Below are 15,134 nucleotides of genomic sequence, written 5' to 3'. Positions count from 1 at the left end.
CAGAAACTTCCACCCATGGTGATATTCAAAAGGAAGACCTTGCCAAAAGAGACCTTTCCAGCCGGCGTCATCATAAAAGCTAACTCGAAGGGATGGATGGATGAAGAAAAGATGAGCGAGTGGTTAAGGTAAGTTTACGCGAAGAGGCCGGGTGGCTTTTTTCACGCAGCTCCGTCCATGTTGATATACGACTCCATGCGTGCCCACATCACGCTGGTTTTTAATATATTATTAAAGTTTGACTGACCTATCTGACTGTTTTTTTGACATTCCTTTAGCGCAGTTAGATGCGGCTTATAACACGGGGCGGCTTATAGGTGGACACAGTTTTGAAATATGCCGTTCATTGAAGGCGCGGCTTATAACCCAGGGCGGCTTATGGTGCGGAAAATACAGTAGTATTTTTAGAATGTGCCGTGGGCCTTTAAAACATTAGCTGTGGGCCGCAAATGGCCTCCGGGGCACACTTTTGACACTCCTGCTATAGATAGTAAAAAATTAAATCTGATAAATCTATGGATAAAAAGCAGAGCCTGGCGACGCATGCGCGTTTATCATAACTCTCTCGCTCTCTCTGTCTCTGCCCCTCCCTCATGAATGCTGCTGCGCGCACAATTTGTTTTGTTTTTAACCCCTTCTTAACCCTGAATGTACATTGAAAATACACGCAACCCTAACTCAAAATGCCAGACATTTGAGGCATTTAAGAAACTCCGCCCTGACAGTGTCCGGTGAAAAGAGGACGTATGGTCAGTCTATCGTAGCCCGTTGACTGCTAGCATGCCGTGTGTTGTGCCTCGGTGTGCATTGTTTACACAACGTGCGTTACACTATTTAATATGTCCGTGTGGAAACTCGTTCGGTACACCTCCGAACCGAACCGGAACCCCCGTACCGAAACGGTTCAATACAAATACACGTACCGTTACACCCCTATCTAATATATATATTTTTAATTTCTTCGAATAGAGGCTATTTTTTCAGTAGAAAACAAATAGTATTTCACTCTTGGTAATGCTTGCTAAATATGTGATAATACAGCATAACATGTACATAAATTGAGTACAGCATACAGTACATGTACCAGGTTAGGATGTTACATTAGTGCAAGATGGTGGCACCCTGTTTGGTTAAAGCAGCAATAGATTAAAAAGTGAATCAGGACTCAAACCTTACAGTGAGACGTCAATTTTGCATAATTGGCCATGACGCATTGAGTTCTGCAATATATTACTGGTGGGCGCAGGGTTGATGCAAATAGCAAAAGTATTGTTATCAGGGGTGTATATATTTTTCGGTTGTTTTCTCTGTATATTTTCACAATTATCTGTTCTCTTGTGTTGTTAAAATTGCTATATTTATATACCGGTATTGTTTACAAACTCTGGGAATAATAATCCTTGGGTAAAAAAACGAAATATTTGAATTAGATCTAGATTAGTTTTTGCTTTTGCTTATTTTGTACTATTGACTTTATTTGTGCTCTAGTGGAATTGTTCATAAATAGGTTTATTGTACCAACATATTTGTCTAAAATTTCAGTCTTCTGCTTGGGTTAAATGAAAACTATTCAGCATAAAACATTGTCATTCATCCATCTATCCATCCATTTTCAACCACTTGTCCCTCTCGAGGTTGCAGGGGGTGCTGGGGCCTATCCCAGCTGACTCGGGTGGAAAGCGGGGTACACCCTGGACAAGTCGCCACCTCATCGCAGGGCCAACACACATAGACAGAAAACATTCACATTCAGTCAATTGGGCCAATTTAGTGTTGCCAATTAACCTATCCCCAGGCGCATGTCTTTGGAGGTGGGAGGAAGCCCAATTAATGAAACAAAAAAATCCATAAATTAGCCACACCGTTTGTATAAGGCACATAAAAAGTAGCGGCTCATGATCCGGAATTTACTGTAATTCTGATTATGATGATGATCAACAGGAGCCCCACAAGGATCGGTCATGTACACATTATACATAAATTATTGCAAAAGCACTAGTCCAGGAATCACCTACGTCAAATATTCGGATGACAGTTATTATGAACACTACTAACACACGAACAATTAAAAGCAGAAATTGATTCATTTGCTGATTGGTGCAAACACAATTGCATCTCAATACATCCGAAACAAAAGAACTGGTTAATGATTTTAGGAAGGAACAACACACGAGCAACACACTCCACATTAACAAAGACACAATAAAACAAGGGAAGTCATACAAATACCTGGGAACCAAAATTGTTAATGAACTCACATTTCAAGTCAACAGTGAGAACTTTCTTGATAAATTTCAGCAACGTATTTGTTTTCTTAGAAAACTAATTCAATTGTGTCAGTCTTCTTCAGATGCTTCATTGAGACAGTCACTATGTTTCCATGCACTAAATTAATTTAATTTTTCAAATAGTTTGGTTTGTTGTATTCATCACTCCTACATGTTAAGTCCAAGTGTCCATGCACTCTCTCTAATTCGACTATTGGTCACACACCGTGTGCCTCCCGTACACTGCGGGGCGCTGATTTCCTTTTAGCACGGAAAAAAGCATTGCTATTCCGGCTGACCTATGACATCACACTAGGCATCTGCGTCTCCTTGCAACTTGCTGTACCTGATGCCTGCTGTAATATCGGCACAGATTACAAATACTACATCTCTAACTGCTGTGCTGATGTTAACTAGCAGACAGTATCAACAAATGATCTAATATTACGCTATGAACATGACGCTAGTACCAAGAATGTATCAGGGCGGATGCAGATTTGAAGTAAAAACAGATTGGCGAGAGTTTTTTTTATAGGAATTTTCGGCTGGAGAATCATGGAGACAAAATGTTTGAGTGTCTCGGAGTTCATTCATAAGGCTCTGTGGATTGATGGAAGGAGTTTTAAATCCGAAGGAAAAGACTGTTCGTGCCCCGACTGATACTGTTCTAAATGAAGGTTGCTGTTATTCTGGACTATCTTGCCACTTGTGTGCTGTAATTTTGGACTATCTTGCCAGTTGTGTGTAATACATAGTTATTGTTTATCAGTGTGGAGTGCACAAATGCAGCGTGAAGGTTTGTGTATGCTTTATTATTCGCCTTTAATATACCTGCCTCATTCTCTTTCATCTCATTTGTATTTCGTCCGGGAGTCCAAATAAAGCCATTTCCTTAGCTACCTTCTTAAATAAATCCTTTTTTTTTTTTACTATCAGTGCACTTCAAAATATTCTGTCCATCCATTTCCTACCGCTTGTCCCTCTCGAGATTATGGGGGTGGCTGGAGCCTATCCTAGCTGCATTCGGATGAACTGCGGGGTACACCCTGGACGAGTCGCCAACTCATCGCAGGGCCAACACAGATGGACAAACAACATTCACACACTAGGGCCAATTTTTGTGACTGGTGCATGCGTGATGCGAAGGATCCTCTACGGCCACACACACCCTCTCGAGAGATCTGGTTTTCAATCGCATAATCCAGGTGTGTTAGTCCAACTTTTCAAAAACCGATGGTGGCGTTTCCATGGGTTGTAGGATGCTTATTGAGAGCCGAACTATTTGAGAAACTGCACTAATTTAGTGCATGGACGCACAGTACATATTACCGTCTGCTCAAAGTTGTGAAAAACCGGGACCGCAGACAGACCAGGTACTTACTTTAATTTAGTTTTGTAGCGCCCTCAAAAATCAAAAACATTTTAAGTGAGACTGAAGGATATGCATTTGTTTTTAATGAACGAGGGCTGTCAAAAAACAGTTAAGTCATGTGATTAATCACAAATATATTGCATTAATCAAGTAAATACACAGATTAATAACACAATTATTTATATTATTTATTCTGAATTTATCATTTTTTTACACTATTTATTTTGAGCGCACATGCTTCTTCACCTTAACTGTGAAGGTTACCTGGAAGACTCTGCGGGTTGTATACGTCAGTGCAAATGTGAGTGAAGAGACTGGCTTGTGTGCTTGCTTGCAAAGTTCACTTCAAAATAAACCCAGATGGGACTTTAAAGAAAACTGTAAACCAATTTTTGATTAAGTAAATTATGTTCAATTAAAACATTTATAACAAATTACTGTATTGACATTCGAGCAATGACATGGTATTATTGTCCAAATATTGAGACATTTTTTAAAGTTAATTTACATAATGCAAGCAAGTTTTTAACCTGTGATTATTCTTGAATAATCCAAATTCAAAGGTGTGATTAATCTGATAAACGTTTTGTATCATTTGATAGCACTATCATAAACATAATGTTAAAATATTTCTAAGACTATTCATAGTCCTATTTAAGACATTTATGAGATTTCGATACAATTTCAGACATAAAGTCCCTGAGGGTACCCTGAGATAAAGTACTTTAATTCAATTACGTATTCTATGTAAGGATGTGCCAATTGATTGGTCACCCACCAGCAGTGTTTCCCACACACAATCATTTATTTGTGGCGGCCCGCCACGAAAGAATTACGTCCGCCACAAATGGATTTTTCGGCTTTTGACTCGCTCGACCGCTCATAAAAGCAATGGGACTGTCTGTGAATGTTGCTTGTAGTTACACCTCCGGTGCAGTAGGTGGCGGTAGCCTACTATGCATTGTAACTCCGCCAATAGCACTTAATTCACCTGGTGGGCCAGAAGAAGAAGAAGAAGAAGAAGAGGGACGGACGGGATCAAAATATTCGCCGGCTACTTTTCATAATGATGGCGCTTCCTACGTTTCAACCTCAAACGTCCAAAAGCTGCTGAAAGCCTTGATCCAGGATGCCATGGCGAAAAAAACTTAAATGGTGCCTTTTGGCGATAGTTAGCAGCTTGGTGGCTCATAGCCGGCTAGCTAACGCTTGCTAGCATGGTAGCATTGCTTCATTTTTACAGGTGTTATAGGTAGATAGTAGTGAAGGGTCCGGCAACACCGATGCATCGGCGCATGCGTCGAGCTCATAGAGCGAAACCCTGTGTCGGTGCGCGTACGGCTTTTAGAAAGTCACGTGACCGATCATGAGCTGTTTTGGTCACGTGACCGATACGCGAACTGTGTCGCACTGACGCCTCCTCTGTGCCCTGTGGCGGCTCTTTTCTACAGCCGGAGAAATAATAACTAAGAAGAGAAAGCGTCTAAAATTGAATACGTTTGAAAAACTTTTTTTTTTTTTTAATAAAAATGTGTAAAAAAAATAAAATAATTTCCAGGTCCACAAGCATCCTCATTCACAACACGTTCTCTTAGATTTCCATGTTATGATACATGTTCACATTATTTATTGACTGTATCTAAAAAAGACAAAAAATATATTTTTATTTAAATGAAGTTATGAAATAATCCTAAATGAAATACAATGACTTGGTTTATATTATTGTAGGGACGGCGTGGCGCAGTGGAAGAGTGGCCGTGCGCGACCCGAGGGTCCCTGGTTCAATCCCCACCTAGTACCAACCTCGTCATGTCCGTTGTGTCCTGAGCAAGACACTTCACCCTTGCTCCTGATGGGTGCTGGTTAGCGCCTTGCATGGCAGCTCCCTCCATCAGTGTGTGAATGTGTGTGTGAATGGGTAAATGTGGAAGTAGTGTCAAAGCGCTTTGAGTACCTTGAAGGTAGAAAAGCGCTATACAAGTACAACCCATTTATCATTTATTTATCATTTATACTAGGTCAGTGGTTCTCAACCTTTTTTCAGCAATGTACCCCCTGTGAATTTGTTTTTAATTCAAGTACCCCCTAATCAGAGCAAAGCATTTTTGGTTAAAAAAAAAAAGATGAAGTAAAATACAGCACTATGTCATCAGTTTCTGATTTATTAAATTGCATAACAGTGCAAAATATTGCTCATTTGTAGTGGTCTTTCTTGAACTATTTGGAAAAAAAGATATAAAAATAGCTAAAAACTTGTTGAAAAATAAACAAGTGATTCAATTATAAATAAAGATTTCTACACCTAGAAGTAATAATCAACTTAAAGTGCCCTCTTTGGGGATTGTATTAGAGCTCCATCTGGATTCATGAACTTAATTCTAAACATTTCTTCACAAAAAAAAAAAATCTTTAACATCAATATTCATGGAACATGTCCACAAAAATCTAGCTGTCAACACTGAATATTGCATTGTTGCATTTCTTTTCACAGTTCTTTTTGACAGACATTTTAGTGACAAACCTGAGCGTGTGCTTCACGGAGTTTATGAACTTACATTCATATTTTGTTGAAGTATTATTCAATAAATATATTTATAAAGGATTTTTTAATTGTTGCTATTTTTAGAATATTTAAAAAAAATCTCATGTACCCCTTGGCATACCTTCAAGTACCCCCAGGGGTACGCGTACCCCCATTTGAGAACCACTGTACTAGGTCATAAAATCAGTGTCAGTTGAGTCGGTCCATAGGTTGCCTGTAGGGATTTTTAATGTCCAGCAGATGTCAGTATTTAGTGACACAGTATCGACACAGTATCAATACAGTTTTGCAATGTGTCGAAACGCTTCATGAGGCCTCATCAACCCATCACTAGTAGATAGGTTATAGCTGCATCGCTCGCGGCTCGTCATATATTTAACGTTAATCCGCGATTTCGCCGAGCGTTTCACTGACGGTGAGCAGCCTGACGCTGCTTCATTAACACCGCCGCTGTTTGACTCGGGGGCCGGGCAGACGCACGTAGTAACAGTCACGTGTTTTCATACCGACGAGCTAACGTGTCCAGGTTATAACCCTGTTGTCAATAAACACACATGGACTGAAGCAAAATTGTCCACTGCAGCATGTGAATGCAATGAAAAGAATAAAATCTGAGCCAACCAGCTGTTAAAATGTTGTCCAGGTTAATGTTTTGGCCATTAAAGGCCCTTCATTTCAAGATTTCAACTGTGATCGGGCTTTAAACAGGTGGCTGACCTGTTCAGATGAGTGTAACTGCTACTGGACAAATAATGTGAAATAGCATTTAATTTTACATGTATGCAATGCCATTTAAATGTAATTATAGATAATAATAATAATAATAATAATAATAAATATTGTGTAGTGTTGTAAATAGTCAACGGGAAGAATTTTAGTAAGATATAAGCCATGAGCACTACACAGCCAGAAAAAAACCTAGGCAGGACAAGTAAAAATATTGGGGCAAGTAGATTTGAGAAGTCAGGCAAGTAGAAAAAAACCTTAACGTTGAACCCTGCATGTGTTGAGCTGCTGCCGCTTAAGGTTAGACGGCACTGTACATAGAGCGGTTCTGCTTGTTAGTAATACATTCTAATGTTGGATGTTCACTCCTTCACACAGATGAGTATAGAAAAATATTTTCAACGGCCGAAAAGGGCTCGACTTGGAGAGGAGGTAGGCCTACAGTCCGGACCACAGGTGCGACCAGTTCAGCAGCAGCAGGAGGAGGAGGAGGAGGAGGAGGTTGACTGACTGTGGCAGGACACCTCTGCCTCTGTTTCACTTCATGTTGCTGGTAAATAATATGGTTGTAGTAGTAGGCTAAAGTTAAATTATTTAGTATTCACTAATTAAAGGGGCAGAGCTTTAAGAGACATTTTAGCTTTTATATTTTATAAGATATATTTTTTGTAAGAACCACAATTAATAAATATATTTCAGTGAATCACTAATTGTTCAAATCTGTATATAGATATGTACATAAAATGTTGTAATTATATTCCAACTCCGCGTTCTTCTTGGTCATCGCCGCTGCCGCCGCCACCCCCCGCCCCCCGACCACACCACCACAAATAGATGCCTGTCCTGTGGGAAACACTGCACCAGTATCGGCCAATTTTCCTGTAAAAGTACCTAATCGCCATTGCTGATGAATGTCTTTTAAAGGGGAACTGTACTTTTTATTAAAAATGTTTTAACTTTTCCTATCATTCACAATCCCTATATAAGATTTCAACACATATGTTTGTCTTTTTTTTAATGCATTCTAACTGGTAAATAAATAAATAAATGTTTTATATGCATGTCGTATGTATATTTGTAATGTAGTAATGGTTACATTTATAACAACATTTAATATTTACGTACGGTATTTTGCTCATTTTAAGCATAGGCGGCACGTTAATTTCAAAATCGCATCACAACGTTCGCTTTTTTTTCCATCAACAACATCACTGATTACTACTCACTGCAGACTTCATGAGAGCCAACACACATAATAAAACATCACTTACTGTACAATGTTTGCTGTCATTAGTATGCCGACTGATAGAATCGTGTTATATTCCCGTATGGAAGAAGAATGACTCATAGTCCTCGCGAAGAAAAGGGGTGGTGGAACCAAATGTCTTCTCGTGTCTTACTTGCCATTCCCGGGTCTAAACCGGCTCTCAAAGCGTACCAACTTTTCGGATTACGTCCTGATTCTTCTACTATCAAGGTGAGAGGCATGATTTATGATCTATGACTTTCACGAGCACCGAAGAAGCAGCTCACCAGTCAATGAGGTCTAGTGATCACAGCGCTGTTATGAACAGTTTGTCTCCGTTAGCACTTATAATAACAATATCACAAATATTTGGTTAATATTCAAGTCATGAAATGTAAATGGGATATTGTTGGCGATTTTGGCGTTATTGGGTTTTATGGGCTGAATAAAGGACCACCCACTGGATCCATTATAAGCGGACGATTATTAGTTAGAATGCATTAAAAAAAAGGCATCCGTCGTCATGTCTTTCGTAATGATTGTGAACGTAAGGCAAAATTCCCCCCCCAAAAAGTGCAGTTCTCCTCTGGCTGATCATTTATTTTTAGTCCCCCTGCTGACAAGTGTCTTGAAGCGAATAATGTCTGATAAAAAAATATTTCGATATAAAAATGCCTTTTCTGATTAAATTTTGTTGATTCTCCCAGTCGGGACCAATACAGTCACATAGACGTTCTGTGAGTGCCTGCAAGTCTGCATTCGGGCCAGGATTACTGGTGAGCTGCACCAGATAGTAAAACTAAAGTCTGTCAAGTCGCTGCTGCTCTTAAATGTTGTGTTTCAACTTCTATGCTAGAGTTAGTCATATTTCTTTATTTTGTTCTTCTGGACTGCACTTCCAGCTGTGTAAGAGGGAAGAGGCACAACGCTGATTGAACATGCATTACCTCATGAGGAGACTGACTTTTGTGACGGTTGAGCCAGATGGTCTCGCACACAGACACACTTTCACACAAACACCCAAAATTCACAGACACACACACACACACACACACTCAGCATCAGGGGTTGGAATTGGGGGTTAAATCAGCAAAAAAATGTCCGGGCGCGGCCACCGCTGATTGCTCACTGCTCCCTTCACCTCCCAGGGGGTGAACAAGGGGATGGGTCAAATGCAGAGGATAATTTCATCACACCCAGTGTGTGTGTGACAATCTTTGGTACTTAAACTTTAAATGCAATTTTGGCCACCCTTACACTAAACTTAAACAAAAATAATATATTACTGTTAAACATTCACTTTTAAGGTTCAGATTTTTATTTTTTCAGGGCAAATTTAGGATACAAATGTACATATTAATAAAGTATTTATTTGGATATAAAGGATACTGTGGAATACTTATGTGGTGAGTGCTGCTGGGGCATATATCTCTTACCTGGATCATGGTGACCACATGACAGGGGTTCAGCAAGTAGATGACAGTCTTGGTGGCAAATTTGAAGCCCACCTCCACTCCAAAAGTCAAGCATAGTGCAACAAGCAACAAGTTCTTGCTGAGACTGTCCTCTTTTGATTTTGTGCACTCTTTCTCCGCCACTTTCAGCTCTTTGGAGATGTTTATTTTCTTCAGCGCCACGCTAATCTCAACTATGGAGAGGAGGATGACCACCAGACTTTCACAGACGCGCTGCTGGGGCGCCAGGAAGGCGGCACATTCCGGGCCCCCGTTGCCCTCAAACTTGGGGTCCACCCCGCCGTACACCCAGTCTAACAAGCTGTATATGTTATACCTGGACATGTTCCTCTTCTCGTGGTGGAACAGATACGAACAAGACGGGATGAAAGACGTCACACTGACCTCTTGGCGAAACATGAACTGCAAAATGTTTAGCAGTAGGTGGAGAGGAAGACATGTACAAGCCCCCTTGCCCCGTCGCCGCTTGCTAATTAGCCAAACCTCCTCCCCGGGCGGATGAGTAACTTCCAGCTAACTGCAGGAGGCTGCCAGTACACCGTCAAAACTAACCAGTTGCACCACCGGACTTACTGAGAAGCTTCTTTTCTCATTCATCCCCACTCAACTGGCGTCGGCATGATTTAATACAGGGTTACGCGATGTTTGCCATTTAATACACAACCCGAGTTAGCAACAGCATCGGTACCGGGCAGCTAGCTGGCTAGCTCTAGCTACGAAGCAAAAAATTGCAATCCCCGAATTTTGCTTGTCAGACTGAGCAGCAACGCCATTGGCTTTGGCCAACTGTGTTGCGTTCATGGCCCCTTTGCAATGTGGCAACCAGCGTTTTAAAAAACAAAACGAGGCATTATTAGACAATTTTCCTACATTTTTACTAATCCTGAACCTTCAGTTAAATGTATGTTTTCCTTGAGTAGTCATTTCTTAGAATGTTTGATTTTCTCAGTGTGACTTTCACATTACATAGGAAGGGTGTATTGCCTGGAAGCCAATAACAGGGACAAACATTTAAACGGCAGTATCCGACACAAGCAAATGGTGGTGCATTAGGGTTTACCGGAAATTACACTTGGTGTGTACAATCTGTGTTATGTTTTTATCTGTGGTGGAGGACCAACAATATAACCTGTATTTTAATAAGAAAGAGGGACAAGCGGTGGCGTGGTTAAGAGGGGAGGAGTATATTTACAGCTAGAATTCACTAAGTCAAGTATATATATATATATATATATATATATATATATATATATATATATATATATATATATATATATATATAAGAAATACTTGACTTTCAGTGAATTCTAGCTATATATATATATATATATATATATATATATATAGAGAGAGAGAGAGAGAGAGAGAGAGAGAGAGAGAGAGAGAGAGAGAGAGAGAGAGAGAGAGAGAGAGAGAGAGAGAGAGAGAGAGAGAGAGAGAGAAATACTTGAATTTCAGTGTTCATTTATTTACACATATACACACACATAACCAGAGGTGGGTAGTAACGCGCTACATTTACTCCGTTACATCTACTTGAGTAACTTTTGGGATAAATTGTACTTCTAAGAGTAGTTTTAATGCAACATACTTTTACTTTTACTTAAGTATATTTATAGAGAAGGAACGCTACTTTTACTCCGCTACTTTTATCTACATTCAGCTCGCTAATCGCTCCTAATTTTTATTGATCTGTTAATGCACGCTTTGTTTGTTTTGGTCTGTCAGACAGACCTTCAAAGTGCCTGCCTAACTGGTGACGTTTCACTTCGTTCCACCAATCAGATGCAGTCACTGGTGACGTTGGACCAATCAAACAGAGCCAGGTGGTCACATGACCTGACTTAAACAAGTTGAAAAACTTATTGGGGTGTTACCATTTAGTGGTCAATTGTACGGAATGTGTACTGTACTGTGCAATCTAATAATAAAAGTTCTAATCAATCAATCAAAAGTGTGAAGGAAAAAAGATACTTGTTTTATTTCAACCGTACCGTCAAAAGCCTCAAGACTGACCGCACATGAGGACGTTCCCGTCTTCACAATAAAAGTGCCGCGCCATCGCGCCTGCGCTTTCAAAACAAGAGTCTCCGAAAGCCAGCGCAAACAAGCTAGCAAGCTACGGAGTTTGACACCAATATATTTCTTGTAAAGTGTATAAAAACGAATATGGAAGCTGGACAAATAGGATGCCAAAAACCCACCACTTTCATGTGGAATTAGACAGAAAGGAGGAACTTTTCTTCTCCTCCATTTGAAAACGTGGACGTTATCATCACGACTGTCTGATTACAATCAACGCAAGTCATCAGAATCAGGTAATACACCAACTTATATTCTAGTCTTCATTAAAGAAAGGAATCTATATGTTAAACATGCATGTATATTCATTAAAACACCTTTAACATGTAAACAAAAACAGCAAAATAAATAATTATAAATTATATACTGTATATATCAATGTATATGTATGTATGTATGTATGTGTATATATATATATATATATATATATATATATATATATATATATATATATATATATATATATATATATATATGATATGAGTGTGTATGTTACTCATCAGTTACTCAGTACTTGAGTAGTTTTTTCACAACATACTTTTTACTTTTACTCAAGTAAATATTTGGGTGACTACTCCTTACTTTTACTTGAGTAATAAATCTCTAAAGTAACAGTACTCTTACTTGAGTACAATTTCTGGCTACTCTACCCACCTCTGCACATAACACTCATCTACTCATTGTTGAGTTAAGGGTTGAATTGTCCATCCTTGTTCTATTCTCTGTCACTATTTTTCTAACCATGCTGAACACCCTCTCTGATGATGCATTCTGCTTCGCCTCCTTGTTGTGTGCGCAGTTGTGCACTGCACTCTCTAAAAGCCGTAGATGTTATTGTCACATATGCATGTACAGTAGATTGTTTAAGAGTGTCACAACATTGCTGTTTACGGCAGACGAACTGCTTTACGGTAGACAAAAACGAGACTGCTGTTGTTGTGTGTTGTTGCCGCGCTGGGAGGACGTTAATGAAACTGCCTAACAATAAACCCACATAAGAAACCAAGAACTCGCCCTCGATCATTCTACAGTTATAACGTGATTGGGCAGGCACACTGTTTATATTGTGGGAAAGCGGACGTGAAAACAGGCTGTCGACACGTCACTCAGGTCCGCATGGAGCTGGAGGGGCGTGGCCTCCAGCTCCGCCTGAATTTCGGGAGATTTTCGGGAGAAAATTTGTCCCGGGAGGTTTTCGGGAGAGGCGCTGAATTTCGGGAGTCTCCCGGAAAATCCGGGAGGGTTGGCAAGTATGTCCGCGGTAGCAGGGGCAGAAGCTTAAGCAGAGAAGCCCAGACTTCCCTCTCCCCAGCCACTTCGTCCAGCTCCTCCCACGAGATCCCGAGGCATTCCCAGGCCAGCTGGGAGACTTAGTCGCCCCAACGTGTCCTGGGTCTTCCCCGTGGCCTCCGACTTGTCGGACGTACCCTAATCACCTCCCCAGGGAGGCGTTTGGGAGGCATACTGTACTGACCTCAATGTGGAGGAGCATCAGCTTTACTTTGAGCTCCTCCCGAATGACAGAGCTTTCCTCCACCGATCCACAACATCCAGAGTCGAGGTCAGCAGCACACCATCGCCACCATACATGGTGTTGATAATGCACTGCTTCGCCCTTCTGAGGTGGCGGATGGTGGTCCAGAATTGCTTCGAAGGCATCCGGAAGTCGTTTTCCATGGCTTCCCCAAATTCAAAGTCCAAGTTTTTGCCTCTGCGACCGCCCAAGCCGCACACCGCTAGGCCTGTCGGTCCATGTCTGCTGCCTCTGGAGTGCCACGAGCCAAAAGGACCCGATAGGACACCTTCTTCAGCTTGACGGCAACCAGCGGGTTCTGGGATTATAGCCACGATAGGCTCCAACCACCTTGCGACCACAGCGGCCACAGCTCCAATCGGCCACCTCGGCAATAGAGGCACGGAACATGGTCCACTCGGACACAATGTCCAGCGCCTCCCTCGTGACATGTTCAAAGTTATTCTAGAGGTGGGAATTGAAACGCTCTCTGACGGGAGACTGCAAGACGTTCCCAGCAGACCTTAACAATGCGTTCGGGCCTGCCAGGTCTGACCAGCATCCTCCCCCACTATCGGAGCCAACTCACCACTAGGTGGTGATCGGTGGATCCTAATTAAAACAAAGCAACTAGTGATACAATATTCTAATTTTAAAAATTTTAATAACCCCCTTGATCCTTTCCTATAAACATGGTTTGGTCCACACCGCTGTTCGTTCCCACCATGGTGCTTCCTCATCTCAATTAAGCGAGTGCGAACGGATTCCAGCAGAGTTAGGATGCCCCCCAAATAGCACAAATCCGGACATCAGAAAACAGTTGGGAAGGAGGACAGGAGTTACGTGTCCTGTAAGATATGCACTGCTCACACGTCCACAGCTCACAGCAAATATGGCGCGCACAAACTAAAATCCATTCTGAACTCTAAACAAAATAAACTCATATCAATTAATTCTGTATTGTTTTGCAATGCAACTATATGAGTGACAGGTGACAACAAAAAGACACAACAGATAAAACAATGTTCGTCAACACTGTTCAATTATTGTAACATCTGTCGAGAACAGGAATTCCGACAATCAATTTATTGAGCAAAACTGTTTATTATCGGCCGTAACCACACCAAAAACATTAATTAAAAACTTAGATCTAGAAAAACAGTTAATTTTCTGCCGTACAAACCAGGTCAAAACAAACTCTTTGTCATCTGTCATATCAACAGCAGTCGCTTGCTCTTTCCCACTCATTGCCCTTAGCCAGTGATGCGTTTATGGCCACAAAAAAGTCGGACAACTTCAGCAATATGAATCCCCAATCAAGTGTGTGCTTATTCTACTGTCATTTATGTTAATGTATGGATATCAACCATGAAATGCTGTTACTACTGACTAATTATGAGCATCTGACAAAGGTCAGTTACATTATCATGATGTGTTCAATGTAGTTTTGCAAAATGTGTTATTATAGAGTCATTTAAATAGCCTAAATACAAAATATTCAAAGATGTTTTGTTTTTGTTGGTTTTCATTGCAATATAAAATGAAATACACCATAATAGCTGACAACAAAAAGAATGCATACAACTATTTAGAATTCGGGAGAGTTTTACACAGACTTTCATATCATAAAATTACTTTTTACTGTTGCAGGTGGACAAAGGGCGTTTAGCAAACTGAAACTAGTCAAGCAATATCTCAGATCCACAACAAGCCAAGAAAGGCCAAATAATAGGGGTGTCAAAACTTTTTTTTGAATGAATGAATCGTGATTCTTATTTGTATCAATTCTTAATTAATTAAAAAAACTTAATCTAATCTAAATCTATTACATTTTTTTAAATATATAAATATTTATGTATTTATCAATTTAAAAAATAAATCTGTCCTGTCCAGCCACTGAGGCAAATCATA

General features: G+C 40.4%; 1 protein-coding gene across 1 annotated transcript in view; it reads right to left on the bottom strand.

Moving 5' to 3' along the window:
* LOC133608149 (transmembrane protein 164) overlaps window positions 1-10,382 on the bottom strand; it is a 54,511-nt gene extending 44,129 nt beyond the window's left edge. Inside the window, exon 1 of the mRNA XM_061963398.2 lies at window positions 9,590-10,382. Coding sequence (XP_061819382.1) covers window positions 9,590-10,027 — 438 coding nt within the window. The 5' untranslated portion in view covers window positions 10,028-10,382. The remainder of the gene's footprint in view (window positions 1-9,589) is intronic.
* Window positions 10,383-15,134: the final 4,752 nt, after the last annotated feature.

Source organism: Nerophis lumbriciformis, linkage group LG09, assembly GCF_033978685.3.
Source record: "Nerophis lumbriciformis linkage group LG09, RoL_Nlum_v2.1, whole genome shotgun sequence".
In the NCBI taxonomy this organism is placed as follows: domain Eukaryota; kingdom Metazoa; phylum Chordata; class Actinopteri; order Syngnathiformes; family Syngnathidae; genus Nerophis; species Nerophis lumbriciformis.
Note: the sequence above shows the minus strand (reverse complement) of the source record. Positions and strands in the feature narration are given on the sequence as shown.